Source organism: Eucyclogobius newberryi, unplaced genomic scaffold (assembly GCF_026437365.1).
Source record: "Eucyclogobius newberryi isolate DKJ021-1_F unplaced genomic scaffold, fEucNew1.0.hap1 SCAF_18, whole genome shotgun sequence".
In the NCBI taxonomy this organism is placed as follows: Eukaryota; Metazoa; Chordata; class Actinopteri; order Gobiiformes; family Gobiidae; genus Eucyclogobius; species Eucyclogobius newberryi.
In genome coordinates this window covers 34129251-34148017 of record NW_027315812.1, presented here as the reverse complement: position 1 = coordinate 34148017, position 18767 = coordinate 34129251, and the positions used below count along the sequence as shown (strand labels likewise).

At 47.6% G+C, this 18767-nt stretch overlaps 1 protein-coding gene across 1 annotated transcript in view; it reads right to left on the bottom strand.

The window, feature by feature from the left end:
* LOC140364850 (supervillin-like) overlaps positions 1-18767 on the bottom strand; it is a 230059-nt gene that overhangs the window by 99168 nt on the left and 112124 nt on the right. The window contains 4 exon segments of the mRNA XM_072451235.1: positions 5115-5287; positions 10801-10972; positions 11067-11153; positions 18333-18416. Of these exon segments, the coding sequence (XP_072307336.1) occupies positions 5115-5287; positions 10801-10972; positions 11067-11153; positions 18333-18416 (516 nt within the window).

Here is an 18767-nt window from a genome sequence, read left to right as displayed (position 1 = left end):
TTGCCATTGTTGAAGAACCTCCTATGGAATATCTGGAGTAAAGAATAACCCCGGATGTCTCCTTTAACCCCAGATGTCTCCTTTAACCCCGGATGTCTCCTTTAACCCCGGATGTCTCCTTTAACCCCGGAGGTCTCCTTTAACCCCAGATGTCTCCTTTAACCCCAGATGTCTCCTTTAACCCCGGATGTCTCCTTTAACCCCGGATGTCTCCTTTAACCCTGGAGGTCTCCCTTAACCCTGGAGGTCTCCTTTAACCCTGGAGGTCTCCTTTAACCCTGGAGGTCTCCTTTAACCCCGGAGGTCTCCTTTAACCCCGGAGGTCTCCTTTAACCCCGGAGGTCTCCTTTAACCCTGGAGGTCTCCTTTAACACTTGCAGCCTTCAGGACACGTTCCTTCACACGATCATTAATAAACCTCATTCTCAGGCCTCGTGGTTTATCAGCTGCTGGTCTTGGTTGCCATGGCGATGTGCTCTTTCCATTGTGAAGGGAAGAACTTCAACTCCTGAGCCATCGAGGAGCTCAGGAATAATCTTCTCCAAAAAGCTTCCTGTTTCCTGTCCTTCTCCTTCAACGCCCACAAGCCTCAGGTTAGGTTGACGTGATCCACATCTAGGATCTTACTTTTCATATGGTTGTTCTCAGACTCCAGCGTGGTCTCCCTGGCCCACAGCACCTCGGCCCTTACTGCTGCTCGTCTGGAATATCTGAAACACGCTGCTCGACTTCTTCCATGCGTGCTCCGGTTAGTCACGGTTAGTTAAGCTCAGCAGCCACAGCAGATACAGCCGGCGCCGCTCTGAGAGACTCCATATCACGCTGCATTTCGAGTTGTTTTTCGGACATCATGAGCAATAACTGATGATTCGTCATATTCTCTCCCCTTTTTGCTGCAAAGAAGTCGCGAGAATCCCCATGTGGGCCGGCGGGAGCCCGCGTCTCTTGCTGGGAGGGACTGCGTTTCTCTGCGACAGGTTTGCTAGCCACGTTAGCCACGTTAGCCTCGTTAGCTTGTGATGCGGGCTGTTTTCCAATGGGATCGTGGGCCGTCAGCTTTGTTTGCTTTGGTCCCGTAGCGTTATCGGATTATGTGGGTCAAACGATGATGAGTTTTGCAGCGGCGGTGGGAAGTTGGTCTGCTCAAAGCGCCGCCATAAGCGGAAGTCTGTATGCATCTTTCTACCATCAAACAAGGCGTCACCAACACATGAGTCCAGTCCAGGCATCACTGCACGGGCTCCAGTTCTCCACAGAATCATATTTAAAATATTGCTCATGTTTTTTAAGTGTCTGAAATCTAAATGCTGCCAGTTATTTAAGGGGGTTATTGTCCCACCATATTCCTGTTCGTACCGTGTGGTCCTCCCCTTAGCTCCTACTGGATGTGGACTTTTAATGTTTTAAGTGTGCTCAATAAATAAACTTTGACATATTCACTGTCAGTCAAATAAATAACTAAAAATGAGCGAAAATAGAATTATTCATAGTAGTTTTCTGATCTGCCTCCTCATAGTCTCAGTTCTCTGTTCTTTATTGTTCTGAGGGGCACTTCTGCCTCTGCCGGTGTGTTTAGCACGTGTTCTTTGCCTCACAAAGTCACAGAAGTGCTGCTGGATGTGAGAAGACACGCCTCAGTCTTCTTCTCCTGATTTCCTCACAGATGTGGTGAATATGGTACGTCTTGTGCAATAAAGACCTTCTTTAAATTTGTACTGGAGGTCTCCTTTAACATTTGCAGCTTCAATTCTCATGTCTTAGAAACTCATTATCAGGCCTCGTGGTGTATCAGCTTCTTGTCTTCGTTGGCCCAGGCGATGTTCTATTACTATGGTGATGGAAGAGAATATTTCTGCAGGACCTGGACTCCAAAACCAAGATCTTGCGTTTCATCATCTTGTCATCCACCCAGAGTTCAACCAGCTCGGCTTTCAGCTCCTGTAACTTCTCCACAATGTCCCGAGATATGCCGCTCCGCCTCAGCAATGAAAGTGTGTTCTTCCGTTTCTGTTCCAGATCTATATTGATGTAGATAGGAGCATGATCTATAGCGCCTATGTCCACCTTGTTGATATTTGACCAATATTTAAAATTTAAAAATAAAAAAAATAGTCTATTCTACAATAGATCTAATGTGGTTTGGAATAATTTTCATATCAGTACGTTTAATGTAATATTTCCACCGGGGTATTCAAAGCTAAAGTTGGAACACATTAGCCCACATTGGGCAAATACCCGTCTTGTGGAGTAGTTATTGAATAAAGAGAAATGGAGCTCATTTGGTCCAGTCCAGTCATGACACGCTATTTATCACTCAAGTTGTGGAACTTCAGGTAAATAGGTCTTGGACTCTTGTTTGGGGCGAGCTTGGGTGCCAGGTAGTGATGTGCACAGTCAAACTTGTTTTTTCTCAGATTTTGTTTTAGACGTTTTAGATATTCAGGAATCCAAGCCTCCATAAACTTCTTTCCCTTCAGTGAAAACCTACAATTCGCAGATTACCTCTGATTACGATTCTCTAGGTCGTCCACTTTCTCAGTCAGGACACGTATCTGGTTTGTCATTCTGCCACTTCGAGTAGCAGGGTAATTACCATGTCTTTTAAATTAGAGATTTCCTCTTTGGCTGCTGTGGCTCGGCTGTCCAGTTTGTTAGTATTGGATTTTGAATCACTCATTTCCACCAGAGTCGTATCTATCTTTGCATTTACTGCTTTTGTAATCTTATTAGTCATCTCCCGCAGACCCGCTTTAATCACTGGGTCTATCCTTCTCCAGGACTCCTCTGGAGAGGTGCCCGGCCCAAATCCAGTGTGGATGGAGGTGGGAGCCAGAATAGCGGGGCCAGTTAGCTTAGTTGTAGCAAGGCTAGCCCGGTTCTTAGAGGTGATGTTGTTCTTCAGTTTCTTAGACATGTTCCCGAAGTAAGCGTCCAAGCTCACTGTATCTCTGCTCTCACACATCCATCCATCCATCTTCTTCAGCTTATCCGGGTCCGGGTTTGATGGAGCCATCAGGACAACATCGTCTGCAAATAGCAGAGATGAGATCCTGTGGTCGGTCCTCAAACCGGACACCCTCCGACCCCTGACTACACCCTCCGACCCCTGACCACACCCTCCGACCCCTGACTGCGCCTAGAAATTCTGTCCATAAAAACTATGAACAGAACCGGTGACAAAGCGCAGCCCTGAGGAGTCCAACATGCACTGGGAACAGGTCTGACTTACTGCAGTGAACACAGCTCCTGCTCCGGTCATACAGGGACCAGACAGCCCTGAGCAAAGGGCCCCGGACCCTGTACTCCCGGAGCACCCCCCAAAGGACACCCCGAGGGACACGGTCGAAAGCCTTCTCCAGATCCTCAAAGCACATGTGGACTGGTTGGGCAAACTCCCATGAACCCTCGAGCACCCGATGGAGGGTATAGAGCTGGTCCAGTGTTCCACAACCGGGACGAAAACCAGTCCTCTGGAATAGACCTTACCGGGGAGGCACCACCACCCTGGCCTGCCAGTCCAGAGGCACTGTCCCTGACCGCCATGCAATGTTGCAGAGGCGTCAGCCAAGACAGTCCTACAACATCCAGAGACTTTAAGTGGATTTCATCCACCCCCGGAGCCCTGCCACAGAAGAGTTTGCCAACAACCTCAGTGAATTCAGCCCGGGTGATGGACGAGTCAGCCTCAGAGTCCCCAGTCTCTGCTTCCTCTTGTGACATGACAGTGGGATCAAGGAGGTCCTTAAAGTATTCCTTCCACCGTCCGACGACATCCCCAGTCGAGGTCGGCAGGCCTCCACCCGCACCGCAAATGGTTTTGGTGAAGCACTGCTTCCCCCTCCTGAGGCGCTGGACGGTTTGCCAGAATTTCTTTGGGGCCGACCGATTGTCCTCCTCCATGGCCTCCCCGAACTCCTCCCAGCCCCGGGTTTTTGACTCTGCAACAGCACAAGCTGCAACCCGCCTGGCCTGCCAATACCTGTCAATGACCTCAGGAGACCTACAAGCCCACACCAGCCCCGCCTCTCCCCACAGGCAACACCAAAGAAGTGGAGCGTCCAGCCCCCTTCGAGGAGATGGGTTCCAGAGCCCAAACTGTGCGTGGAGGTGAGGCCGACTATATCAAATTTCTAGGCCATACGCTCAACCTCCCGCACAAGCTAAGGCTTGGGTGAACTCATATTATTGACAGATAAATAGTATTTGTATTCTACAGTTATTAAATATGGTCTTGTGTTTAATGCTGTTAATATGATGTATTGTGTGTAGTGTCAAATATTTTCATATTCTATTTTTGATACTGCTAAGTTGATTGATTTATAGTGGTTCTAGTTGTTATGTTAGTTTTTGAAAGTTTTTACATGACTTTGATGCCAATGGATCTGCAAAATTAAAGAGTGTAAATGTATCTAAAGCATTAAACTTCAGGTGTGGGAACAGCCCAGTCAAACCAGTAACACACTTACAAACATAGTATCAGCTGAAACAGCTGCTCCAATACCAATACTCAACATGCTCTTGTTCCTCTAGTAAAACACATGCATGTGTGTTAGCTCTTAGCTCGTAGCTTGTGATTTGTAAGTTGTAACTTCTGTTAATAAACAGTGAATAAACCAGATAAATTGAGTTTATTTCACTGCAGTTAAGTCCTTGTTCATGTGTCTTCAACTTAATTTAGCCAAGTCGCTTGTGTTACGCTGTTTTAACATTATGTAAATATGGCCTGGTTCAGGTCCGGACTCATTAGGTCCGGACTTGAACCTGAACCTCTGGATTAGAATCCGGACTTGAACCTGAACGTGGGTTTAGGTCTGCATCTCTAGTCCCCACGCCTCATTTAGCCGAATGCAGGGATCTTATAGGGCATAACAACAAATTTGTTCATTCGTGGGAACAATTTGAATAAAATGTGGGAAGTGTAGTAAGAATACTATTTATTAACAAAATATTTGAGCCGACAAAATAGACTCTTTTCTCACCCCTGTCATCAGGGAGCCTCCGCAGAAAACAAATGGACAAATATAAATACTAATCTTGCAGTAGTAGTAGTAGTAGTACTTTGAAAACTTGCCAGTAGATTTTCTCCAAACCTGTTGAGCCATACACTCACTCACCCTTCTCCTCCTTGAGCCTCTTGCTCTCCAGCAGCCCCACGTTGAGCCTGGTCTCTGTGTACTCGTGGCGAATGTCTTCTCTGGAGGCCAGGGTTTTCAGAGGGTTCCTGGAGGCCTGGACGTTCCTGACTGGACGCACTAAACGCTTGTGCTGTACCATATCTGAGGTCAACCTGGGCCCAAGCAGAGGTGAGTGTTAGGTTTTGAATACAACAGTTGTGCTTTGATTTAACATGTATAGCATAAACTGAAACGATTTGATCAACATAGGCGAGACATCGAATCAGTGATCCATTCAACCAGGATTTACAGCATGACATGGGTTATGTCTAACCCATGTCAATGCTAGACATGGGATGTCATTCGGGATGTCTTTCAAGAAAAGTGTAGTTGGATGGCTCAATGGTGAGAATAAGTCCCAGGCAAAAAACAGCTAGGCCCTGCCAGTGATCAGACCCTGCAGGAACAATCAGTTGGCCAAAGGAGGAGAAACAGACCACAGATGTTAAGAAGCAAAAATCTCTTCACCATGCATGGAGGGTTCCATCCCAAATCCAGCACCCTGAGACTGTACACTAGCCGTAAGGAAGGAGGCCGAGGACTAGTGAGCGTGAGAGCCACTATCCAGGACGAAACGTCCAAGATCCATAAGTATATCAAGGACAAGGCTCCTACAGTGAATGTCTCAGACAATGAGGAACAGAGGATGATGAGGTGCTGGAGCGACCATCATGGGAGGACACGCCCCTACATGGGAGGACACGCCCCTACATGGGAGGACACGCCCCTACATGGGATGTACCACTGGAACATAATCGACGTGGCTGATATCACAAAATCCTACCAATGGTTAGAAAGAGCCGGTCTGAAGGACAGAGGCCCTGATCATGGCAAGACAGGAGCAGGCCCTGAACACCAGATCAATAGAGGCCCAGATCTACCACACCAGACAAGACCCAAGGTGTAGGCTGTGCAAAGGGCCCTGAGACCATCCCACACATAACTGCAGGTGCAGATGCTGCAGGGACAGCACACATGGAGCGCCATCACCAGGAGCTGACATAGTGTAAGAAACATCTGTGCAGAGTACAGACCCCAAGGACAAAGTGGGAAACCACTCCAAAGGTGGTGGAGAATGACCGAGCCAAGGGTTAGGGTTACCAGACCGAATGGTAATGGAGAACCAACCAGACGTTGTGGGGGTGGATAGACAGCAGAGAAAACCATTGTGGTTGAGATGGCAAAAAAACAGGAGAAACTGGACAAAAGTCTGGCAGTAATGTAACACTTGGATACCAACCACCATAAAGCAACAACAACTATGTCAAGGGCTCAGAGAAGAGCTGGAGAAGGCGTGGAAGGTGAATGCAAAAGTGCCCATAGTCATCGGAGCACTCGGGGAAGTGACCCGCAAACCGATTACCTGACCAGCCAGTCCCTCCCACATTATGTCCAAATGCAGTTGGGTCTGGATTCGGACCATTGGGGGGGCGTCAAAAAAATTCTCCAGCATTAACCGGTCCAACCAGTCGTAGGGCGACTCCTTGTGACTGGTCGTAGGGCGACTCCTTGTAACTGGTCGTAGGGCGACTCCTTGTGACTGGTCGTAGGGCGACTCCTTGTAACTGGTCGTAGGGTGACTCCTTGTAACTGGTCGTAGGGCGACTCCTTGTAACTGGTCGTAGGGCGACTCCTGCTGCTCTGTTGCTGTCGCGTTCATGCTGCTTTTTGTTTTGATGCACATGCGCAGTGCGGTGCGACATGCGAAATCTCTGTCCGTAAAATCTCTGTCTACGCTCTTTTTGGGCAACATAACTGTGTTTTTCGCCTGGAAGTCTCTACAAATCTGACATCTATTGAACGAAATTAAAAAGAATGAACGTGCCGTTCACAGACACCAGAATGAACACGTTCACAGTATTGTTTGTCAGCAGTAATACAGTACGTTCAGTTCAAGTTCACCAAAATGATGACCCGTTCAGGCACAACACTGGAAACCAGACACACTTTTCCATCAGAATTCCCTCCAAACATCCTCTCCTGTGGTTCTCCAGTGAGATGTACTTATACTTTCACTCTTCATCCTCCAGAACAAAGTGACCATCTCTTTCCCATTGACCCTTAATGTCATCAGTAGTGACTGTCAAGACTGTCAATACATTTGTATCATTTAGATATTAATCCTCTAGAAAGTTGTTTTTATAAGCTTTAATAAATGTTTCAGTCAAAAGGCTCTGATGGTCATCATTCATTTTAATTTCTTGGTTACAATAACTCCTTTGTAAAAACCTTTAAAAGTCTGTTTCTTTAAGCCAAATGATTATTTCAAATCATCAAAGCTCTTCAGATGATTCTCCTTTACAATCTGGTAAAAAAAACCTTTTGTTGTCCAGACTCCAATCTTGAGTCTGAGCTGTAGGTGTGACATTTTGATCAAAAACTGACCAGTTTAAGCTTGTTTAGTTTCTATGTTTTGATCAGCTCCTTCCATGTTGTAAGAACAGATTTCACCCAAGGATTCTCCATCCCCCCAAATGACTCAAACGTCTGTCATCTGTAGTAAGACCTGTACAGGAACCTCAGGCACCACATTACTCTCAGTATAAGACCTGTACAGGAACCCCCGGCACCACATGACTCTCAGTATAGGACCTGTACAGGAACCTCAGGCACCACATGACTCTCAGTATAAGACCTGTACAGGAACCCCCGGCACCACATGACTCTCAGTATAAGACCTGTACAGGAACCTCAGGCACCACATGACTCTCAGTATAAGACCTGTACAGGAACCCCCGGCACCACATGACTCTCAGTATAAGACCTGTACAGGAACCTCAGGCACCACATGACTCTCAGTATAAGACCTGTACAGGAACCCCCGGCACCACATGACTCTCAGTATAAGACCTGTAACGGAACCCCCGGCACCACATGACTCTCAGTATAAGACCTGTACAGGAACCCCCGGCACCACATGACTCTCAGTATAAGACCTGTACAGGAACCCCCGGCACCACATGACTCTCAGTATAAGACCTGTACAGGAACCCCCGGCACCACATGACTCTCAGTATAAGACCTGTACAGGAACCCCTGGCACCACATGACTCTCAGTATAAGACCTGTACAGGAACCTCAGGCACCACATGACTCTCAGTATAAGACCTGTACAGGAACCCCTGGCACCACATGGCTCTCAGTATAAGACCTGTACAGGAACCTCAGGCACCACATGACTCTCAGTATAAGACCTGTACAGGAACCCCTGGCACCACATGACTCTCAGTATAAGACCTGTACAGGAACCTCAGGCACCACATGACTCTCAGTATAAGACCTGTACAGGAACCCCCGGCACCACATGACTCTCAGTATGAGACCATTGAGCTTCATATTCTGGGTCAGACAAGCAAAGCTCTGATTTAACCTGAAATAAAGTAATTTTTCAGACATGGCAAACCCCAGCCTCAATTTTATTTAGATAATTAATTAGATAAATAGTTTTTTTTCCCTAGCCATGAATCATGGAATACTTTATTCCACTCAACAAACATCCGCTTGGGGATGGAAACTGGGTCAAACTGGGAAAATAGAAGTCTGGAACAGAGAGAAAGCTGGGCATTTTGATAGTTTCGATCCTTTGACTTAGGGATAAGGGTCCATTTTTCAAGATTGTTTTATATAACAATAAATATATTAAAGAGGGGTATATCTTTTCTTCAGAATAGTGGATAGGTCTCTCTGAAGTACCAAACCTAAATATCCAAGAGATTTCTTTGGCCATTTAAATATTTTTGAAGGTCAGAGGGGGCCACCAGAATGAAACAATTTGTTTTTTGTACATCTAATTTGTATCCAGACATTGAACCAATTTCCTGGAGAAAATGCATCACATTGGGTATGGAATATGGATTTCTAGTTTGGTCAAATACAATAGATCATCATCTGCAGCAGGCAATTCTATGTTCCATCCCATCAATTGTAACACCATGAATTGTTTGATTGGTTTGTATTTGGAACCATTGGCCCAATTCATTAGACAAACAGAAAGGGAGACCAGGCACAGCCCTGCCTGACCCCCGTGCAAGAGTCTGTGGACGTGTCAAATAACCATTGATTTGAATTCTTGATGTCGTAAAGAGCCACAACATTTTTATAATTAACTTGTTGATTTGAAAGTTGTTTAGCCCTTTAAATAAATATGGCCAGTTAACAGAATCAAAAGCTTTCTCAGCGTCCAAACTAATTATTACGGCTTTGTTTAGTTGTGTTTGTGTGTGTCTCATTGTGTGTAAAGATGGTCTTATGTCCTCTTGTGTGTGTCTCATTGTGTGTAAAGATGGTCTTATGTCGTCTTGTGTGTGTCTCATTGTGTGTAAAGATGGTCTTATGTCGTCTTGTGTGTGTCTCATTGTGTGTAAAGATGGTCTTATGTCGTCTTGTGTGTGTTTCATTGTGTGTAAAGATGGTCTTATGTCATCTTGTGTGTGTCTCATTGTGTGTAAAGATGGTCTTATGTCTCTTGTGTGTGTCTCATTGTGTGTAAAGATGGTCTTATGTCATCTTGTGTGTGTCTCATTGTGTGTAAAGATGTCCTTATGTCTCTTGTGTGTGTCTCATTGTGTGTAAAGATGGTCTTATGTCGTCTTGTGTGTGTCTCATTGTGTGTAAAGATGGTCTTATGTCGTCTTGTGTGTGTCTCATTGTGTGTAAAGATGGTCTTATGTCGTCTTGTGTGTGTCTCATTGTGTGTAAAGATGGTCTTATGTCGTCTTGTGTGTGTCTCATTGTGTGTAAAGATGGTCTTATGTCGTCTTGTGTGTGTCTCATTGTGTGTAAAGATGGTCTTATGTCCTCTTGTGTGTGTCTCATTGTGTGTAAAGATGGTCTTATGTCTCTTGTGTGAGTCTCATTGTGTGTAAAGATGGTCTTATGTCGTCTTGTGTGTGTCTCATTGTGTGTAAAGATGGTCTTATGTCGTCTTGTGTCTTTGTGGATTCAGTTTGGGAGGATTTGTTCCGTTCTTTTGGACATAATTGAGGTGAATAAACGATAGTAACATTCAGAATAGAAATAGTCTCTATGAGGCACAGTCCAGTCGGTCCTTCCCTTCTTTTGGTCTCAGGGATATGATGGCCTCTTTCACACTAGGAGGGGAGGAGTTACACACTAGGAGGGGAGGACTTTTATTAAGTGGCTGTTAAAATTTGCCAAAAGGAAAGGAGTAAGTGTTTCTTTTAAAGCTTTATACCACTCCGAGTTGAACCCAGCCACCTCAGATGGCTCCTCTTGATGTGGAGGAGCAGCGGCTCTAGTCCGAGCTCCTCCCATGTGACTGAGCTCCTCACCCTGTCTCTAAGGGAGCGTGCCCAGCCACCCGGCGGAGGAAACTCATTTCGACCGCTTTTATCTGCGATCTTGTCCTTTGGGTCATTACCCAAAGCAGCAGAAGTAAAGGTGCATCAGCTGAAAGCGCTGCCATATACCGTGTATAGTATTTCTCACAACATTTAAATCAGTTACTGATACAGGGTTAGGGATATTTTGTGCGACCCAAAATGTTTTTACAGTAGTAAACTGGACCAGGCTCTCTGGAAAATTAAGTTGAATAGCCCTGTACAAAGGGCTCAGAGAAGACATGGAAGGTGACGGACGGACGGACGGACAGACAGACGGGCTGTACCTGGGAAGCTGTGGGCCAAAGATCAGGTCAAAGTCTTGCTCTAGCTTCATGGGGTTGGTAATGGGCAGGTCTTCCATGTGGTGGAAGAACTTTGAGAAGGTCTCATCCTCCAGACTCATCACCTCTTTGACTTTGAGTTGTGTCACAGTGACGGTGCTTTCTACTCCAAACACTGAAAAATAGACATCAGACAACTGTGTCTTCAAGGATGTGTGTCTAACTTTGAAACACATAAGATCTGATCATAACAGATAAGCAGGCCAAACCTTTGTGGTTGAGCTTTCCCAGAAAGGATTCCAGCTTGTCCAACTTCTCATCCGACTCCAGGTTCAAGTCTGAAATTGCCTTGATCTCTGTCCAGGAAAAAACAGATTTTTTAAGACAAAGATTAACCACCTGTTTTAAAGTTGTGTTCGTGGCCCTATAAGTCCAATTTCGACTGGCCACGGACCCATAGACCAGTTTACTTGGGCACTTTGGCGTTGTACGTCTCCATGCTCAAGGCCCGGGTCTGGAGGCAGAGCTCTGCGATGTCGAATGGACGAATGAGGGACAAAACCGACATGTTTCCAAGAATTTAGGGTGAAAGGACAAAACCACAAAGAAACCTTCTTAGACTCTCTTGCTTTAGCCCTAGCAACATCCCTTTGTCTAAGACTGAGGTTGACTGGCTATTTTGTCGCCAATTGTGGACCAAATGTTCCTCCACTATCAATAAAGCCCAGTCTGACTATAATCTCTCAGAAACGAGAAATAACTGAAATGATCCTCAGAAGTTTTGGAAAGTAGTAAAATCAAAAATAATATTCTGTGGCTGGCAACAATCTGCCAAGCTTTTTGAACAAGGATGGTCTAAAGTTGACTGATAAATGTAAAATAGAGTTTCTTTGATGAACATTTTGTATCTGCTGGTCTGAGTTATGATTGTTCATTGCCTGGTCAATAAGGGACAAAATCAAATACTGGTTCTGAAAAAGGAAATCAAATCTGGATTGCTCTCTTCACTTTAACTGTCCATCGGTGAAGGTCTTCGTGAGATGAAAACCCTGGACACAAAAATGTAGCTGGCCTTTATAACCTGGAACCCTTTTACTTGAAACTGGCAGCTGAATATACAGTTGAGCCTCTAATGCACATTCATTTAAGCTCAACAGTGTGAGCGTTCCTCCATCTGCATGACAAACTCCACACATCACAATCACTCAGAGCGTCAAACTAATACATCATTCAAATCAATGTATATACGATAAAATAAGATCAAATAAATACTTCACACATCTATGATTCATGAGTCACCACCTAAATGCAGTACAACACACAAGTACAAATACAGAGACAACGATAATATCAAATTGTCAACTATTCGCTTTCAATTGAATTACATTAAAATCCTATAGGTTCCAGTCATCACTGCAACAGCAATTCAAGTATTTATTAAATACATGTAATTACACATTTCATTATTTAATCACTGAAAATCAAAAGCACAGGGAGGAAGGAGAGAGCGGTTTGTTTTAAATTCAATAGGTCTAAAACGTCTACCTGAAGGTAAGAGTTCAAACTTTGAGAACAAGAAGTGATTTGGGTCACCAGGGATTTCCCTTGTGAGGCTGAGTGTATTATAAGGAGCTTTAGAAGTTTTGTCCCTCATGGTTAATGCACCAAACCGACAGCCACGCCTCACGAGGCTCCAACACGGCATCGTAAAAGCAGATCAGTATTTTACAACCTCAGCCTCATCAAGAAGTCCAGTCCTTTGCCACAAAGATGCTCGTCATGGTAACGCCATCAGAAGTGGTCGTCAGTGTGAATACTTGAATACTGCGGCCAATAAGCAGAGGGGCATGTACACTTGCATTTCTAGGATCAAAGATGACCTCTGATGAAAGTGTTTAGGAGCAGATAATGGTCCTCACACCAGGCCTTACATTTCTTCACCTCACAGTAAACTGATGAGCTGTCTGCTGCAGATAATAGTCTAACAATTATTGTGTCATCTGAGAACTTTACAATTCTGTTTTGGCAATGGCTCCTTTGGCAAGTGTTTGCATGAAGCGTAAAAAGCACAGGTGAGCTCACTGTCCCTTGTGGTACCCCAGTGTTACAAGACATTGCCTTTTCCCCAAAAGAAACAGTCCAGATGACTTCAACTACAGCGGGCACGCACCACCACGAGCGGCACGCACCGCCACGAGCCGCACGCGGCACCACTTCTCCTCCGCTGCACCGGCGTTTCCACGTCCGAACACCGGCTCCGCGCTCCCGCACCCGCCGCCCCGGAGGTCTGTACCTGGGCGAAGGTGTGGCCCCAGCCCGCCACAGGAGCAGACACGGAGAGCGGGGCACCGGCTCCACCCGGAGAAAAGCAGCCCCATACAACCAAGGTACAGCCCCGTTTCTCTGCTTTCCCCGCTCCACAGACGGGGGCGATCTGGTCACAAAACTGGACTCAAATGCGTCTTGATTGGGCTAGAGCAACGCCGGCGTCTGGTATGTGGACTGCCGCTTCTGTCCCAACGTCTTTCTTTTGTTAGTCGTTTCCATTGTTTTGTTTTGTTCCCGCGTCTCTGTGTTGTCTTCTGTCTACATCCCTGTTCCTTCACTTCATCGGACATTACTGCACCGTCCATCGCTCATCTCCTCCCTCACTCCTGGACTATCTACTGCCCTAGCCGCCAGCTAACAGCTGGCTTAACACCTGCTGAGGTCCGTCATGGTATCGCGGGGCCTCCCTGCCGTGCAGACAAGGTCTGGGGCAACCAACGCCACTCATTCCACCAGCTTCAACACCCGGTCCACTGCTGCTTTTTCACAACTCTCTGCCCACCAGCTTCTAGTTAACCAGCCTCTAGCCACCGCCAACATTCTAACTGGATTACTCTCATCTGCTGCTACGTTCCATCTCCTCCTCGGACTATCACTCCCGCGCCTCCAGGCCACCGCTCCACCAACTTCTCGCCTACTCACCTACACCGCTGCTGACCTTCACCTCCTCAACCATAAACACCGTCTCCCAGCTGCTGCTGCCTCTGCAGCTAGCTCAGCTGGGATCCTTCGCCGGCCCCGCTACATCCACAGGGGCTCTGGTCTCTCCCATAACCAACACTCCAACGACGGCTCACCTATCCCCTCACTCTGGACTAGTTTTCGCCCCCCCGTCACCCCCACCTGCCGCACTGCCAACCTCAGCAACCTCCGCCCCCCACCCCTGCGCCCCCATCCATCTCCGCGCCCCCACCCATCTCCCTTGCACTGCTGAACTGCCGCTCCCTCTCCAACAAATCACCTGTTATATCTGAACTGCTACTGGACAATAACATTGACCTGCTTCTCCTCTGTGAAACATGGCAACAGCCCCTGGACTTCTATGCTCTCAACCAAGCCACTCCCTCCAACTACACTTACACTGCCAAACCCCGCCTCTCCGGGCGTGGGGGAGGTCTTGCTGTTATTCATAAAAAATCTACATCCATCACTGAACTGAACCTCAACCTTCCATCCATCTCATCATTTGAATACCTCGCCTTCTCCCTCCCCAACTCTATCACCGTTATCCTGATCTATCGTCCCCCAAAGCCCCACCCCTCTTTCCTCACTGACTTGTCTGAACTCCTCACCATCGCATCCTCTCTCTCTGCCCGCCTCCTACTCACTGGTGACTTCAACATCCACATTGACTGCCCCAACGCCCCACTGACATCCGACTTCCTCTCTCTCCTGGACTGCTTCCATCTCACCCAACATATTGACTTCCCCACCCATACCAAAGGCCACACTCTGGACCTAGTCTGTTCCTCTCTCCTACCCATATCTAAGCCCCACCCCCTCCCCTTCCCACTCTCTGATCATCTCTGAATCCTTTTCTCCGCCCCCCTACCCTCGCCCCACAACCCCAAAAAACGCACCATCACCTACCGCAATATCAAGTCAGTCAACCCCCTCACGCTCTCCCAGCTCATATCCTCTGCTTTCCCCCCTGACTCCCCCCCCTCTTCCCCCGACGACTATGCTGTCATGCTCAACACCACCCTCTCCGACTCCCTTGACTCCCTAGCCCCCTGGAAAACCTCCTCCGTCTCATACATCAACCCCGCCCCCTGGTACACCCCTGAACTCCGCACCATGAAGCAGACTGGCCGCCAACTCGAACGACTCCTCAAAAGAACCCGCCTCACCGTCCACGCCGAAGCTTTCAAATTACACATCTCCTCCTACCGTGACGCTCTCCAAGCCGCCAAATCTGCCCACCTCTCCACCCTCATCAACAGCTCCCACCGGAGCCCTCGCACCCTGTTCTCCACCGTCAACAAGCTGCTCCAGCCACCGGACATCACTCCACCCTCCTCCCCTGACCTCTGCAACTCTTTCCTCCTTGCCTTCAATGACAAAATTTCCAAAATCAACAGCTCCATGACTGCCGTCTCCATTAACTCCATCACCACCCCCACCCCTGCCCCCCCTCCTCTCCCTGACCACCCACCCTTCCCTGCCCTCACCACCTTCTCCTCTGTAAACTCCTCTCATATCATAGACCTCATCACCGCTTCCAAAACCACCACCTGCTCTCTCGACCCCCTCCCAACGACTCTAACCAAGGCCTGCCTCCCTGCTCTCATCCCCCATCTCACCACCCTCTTCAACCAGTCTTTATCCCTCGGCCATGTTCCTTCCATCTACAAACTGGCCTCCATCACCCCCATCCTCAAAAAACCCACCCTAGACTCCGCCAACCTCTCCAACTACCGCCCCATCTCCAACCTGCCGTTCCTCTCAAAAACGCTGGAACGCATCGTCGCCGCCCAACTTCACACCCACCTCCAGTCAAACAACCTCTATGAACCCCTCCAATCTGGCTTCCGCCCACTTCACAGCACTGAAACAGCCCTGGTCAAAGTACTCAACGATCTCCTCACCTCTGCAGACTCCGGGGCCCTCAACATCCTGTTACTACTAGACCTCAGCGCAGCCTTTGACACTATAAACCATTCCATCCTCCTACAAAGGCTGCTCCAACTGGGTGTTGAGGGCTCTGCACTTGACTGGCTCACATCCTACCTCACCAACAGGCAAGAGTTCATTTCCCTCTCCGGTCACTCATCCACCCTCTCCCTAGTAACGCAGGGGTCCCCCAGGGCTCAGTCCTCGGCCCCCTCCTCTTCATCTGCTACATCTTCCCCCTTGGTCACATCCTCCGCCAACTCAACCTGGACTTTCACTGCTACGCTGACGACACCCAGATATACCTCACCACCAAATCCACCCAAAACCCTCCCCTCAGCCACATCCAAACCTGCATCTCTACAATAAAATCATGGCTCACTCTCAACTTCCTCAAACTGAACAGTGACAAAACAGAGCTCCTCCTCATTGGCACCAAATCCACTCTCAATAAAACTGGTCCCTTTTCACTCAGCATCGACACCTCGACCATCACCCCCTCTACCCTGGTACGCAATCTCGGTGTCATCATGGACCCCACCCTCTCCTTCACTCCCCATGTCAGCCACATTGTCAAGACCTCATACTTCCACCTCCGCCGCATCGCCAAAATCCGACACTGCCTCACCCTCCCCGCTGCTGAATCCCTCATCCATGCCTTCATCTCCTCCCGCCTCGACTACTGCAACTCCCTCCTCACTGGCATCTCCTCCCATTCCCTCCACAGACTCCAAATGGTCCAAAACTCCGCTGCCCGCCTCCTCACCCACACCCGCCTCCTCACCCACACCCGCCTCCTCACCCACACCCGCCTACTCACCCACACCCGCCTCCTCACCCACACCCGCCTCCTCACCCACACCCGGTCCCGTGATCACATCACTCCCGTTCTCCGCTCTCTCCATTGGCTCCCCATCAAGCAGCGCATAAACTTTAAATAAACTTGCCCCCCCTTACCTGTCTGACCTCCTCATCCCCCACCGCCCCACCCGAGCTCTCCGATCCTCCTCCTCTCTCACCCTGACTGCACCAACATCCCGACTCAAAACTTTTGGCGACAGAGCATTCTCCCGAACAGCACCCCGACTCTGGAACTCCCTCCCCCAACCTGTCCGCCACTCTCCCTCACTCACAACATTCAAATCCCGCCTAAAAACATACCTCTTCACCCAAGCCTGTGACCTCCCCCTCCCCTAGCCTCCTCTACCCCATTGCCTACTCTTCTACCCCCTGTTACATCCCCATCTTTTTCTCTCTACTTCTTCTGTCTTGTTCATTTTATCTGTATATTAATGTGTTCTGTACGTGTTGTCCCCCCTGTCTGTAAATACCCCCCCCTTTTTTATTATGTTCAGCGTCTTTGGGTCACTGAAAAGCGCTATATAAATAAAAGTTATTATTATTATTATTATTATTATTATTAACTAAATCTTTTACAAGATATTGCCTAAGAAAAAGTGGATTTAACCGCACATGTTGTATCCGATCTGTTAGCAACAAGAACCAACATTTGATCAAGCATAAACTTAAATTCAGCTCCGTCAGCTTTTTGACCAGTAACAGGCTGCACTGTATAGAAGTCTGCGAGTGACACTCTGGTCTACGTGTTTGGAGCTTCCGAGTGCTGAAGATGAAATGGGACAGAGTCATCACTGCGTCCGCTGTCCTGCGTCCGCTGTCCTGCGTCCGCTGTCCTGCGCCCGCTCTCCTGCGCCCGCTCTCCTGCGTCCGCTGTCCTGCGACCGCTCTCCTGCGACCCGCTTACAAACTGCAGTGGGTCAATAATAGAGGCTACATCTGCTTTAGATTGTCAAGCATCAATCTTTCCAGGCCCTTCATGGCAATAAAAATACAGTAAGTGAAAACTACAGGTCTAAAGTCCTTGTCAGTGTGGGGACAGCAGACTTTTGGGACAGGGATAACCTATCAAGCCAGGACAGTGCAGTTGTTTAAAGACATTTGAAAAATAGGAGTCCATGCTTTCTGACAGCTAATTTCTAGAAAATAAGGATGTCAAACCATAAGGGCCATAAGCTGTTTTGCACCTGGTCAGAATTGACAGTCACAGTACGAGAGTCGCAGTACCACGATTTCCGGCTATGTTAGATCAACCGTGTTACACGTGCTCCGTGAGTCCAACCTCAAAGACAATTCATTCAGCTCCGTTCACACTGGCCCTGGAGTGTGCTGGAGCCCTTTATGCACAAATCCCTCCAGATGATGGCCGGCGTTTGTGCTCGGAAGAGTGGCTCAGAGCCCAGACCTGAGTCCGATTGTAACTCTGGATGATCTGAAGAGGGCACAGCTGATGCCCTCACAATCTGACAGATTTGGAACTTTACTGCAAAGAAGAGTGAGCAAATACTGCCAAGTCAAGATGAGCCATAATGATAGACGCTTCAACAATATATTAGTTTAAGGGTGTGCACACTTATGCAACCGCTATATGAAATATATATTTATTTACATATTTACGTACTTGCGCACAATCAAGCGTGACCTCCTTCAGGAAACCGTGTGTTGTGTTGACTTCAGCCTGATGTTGTGCACCCGATGTATCTGATCAATGTTGTATGTGTGGAATGAGCCCTCACCTTCCTGAGGTTTAGAGATGGCCACACAGTTGGTCTTGGGTTTGGACGCCACTGCAGACTGTAGGACGGAGGGAGACGCCAGACCTGGACATATAGGTATATTGTCATTGTATAGAAAACAAAAAACAAAACAAAAGCAGTTGATTCTTGGGATGAAAATAAATCAATACATAGAAATTGAAAAAGCAATTTACACAACTCCTCTGCTTTTACAACTTTTACCTGGGCCTTTAAAAAAACTCAGATCTTCAGAGTTGGAAAGAAGTCATCATATCCTTGATACTAAAGAGGGAGAGGATCGACATGACTGCGCATCATATAGACCCATCTCAACTCAGAATGTGGACTATCGTATATACACCTCGATAATGTCCAAAAGAATGGAACATTCAAGTCTAATGAGTTTGATTATTCTTTGCACCTGTAACTGACAAA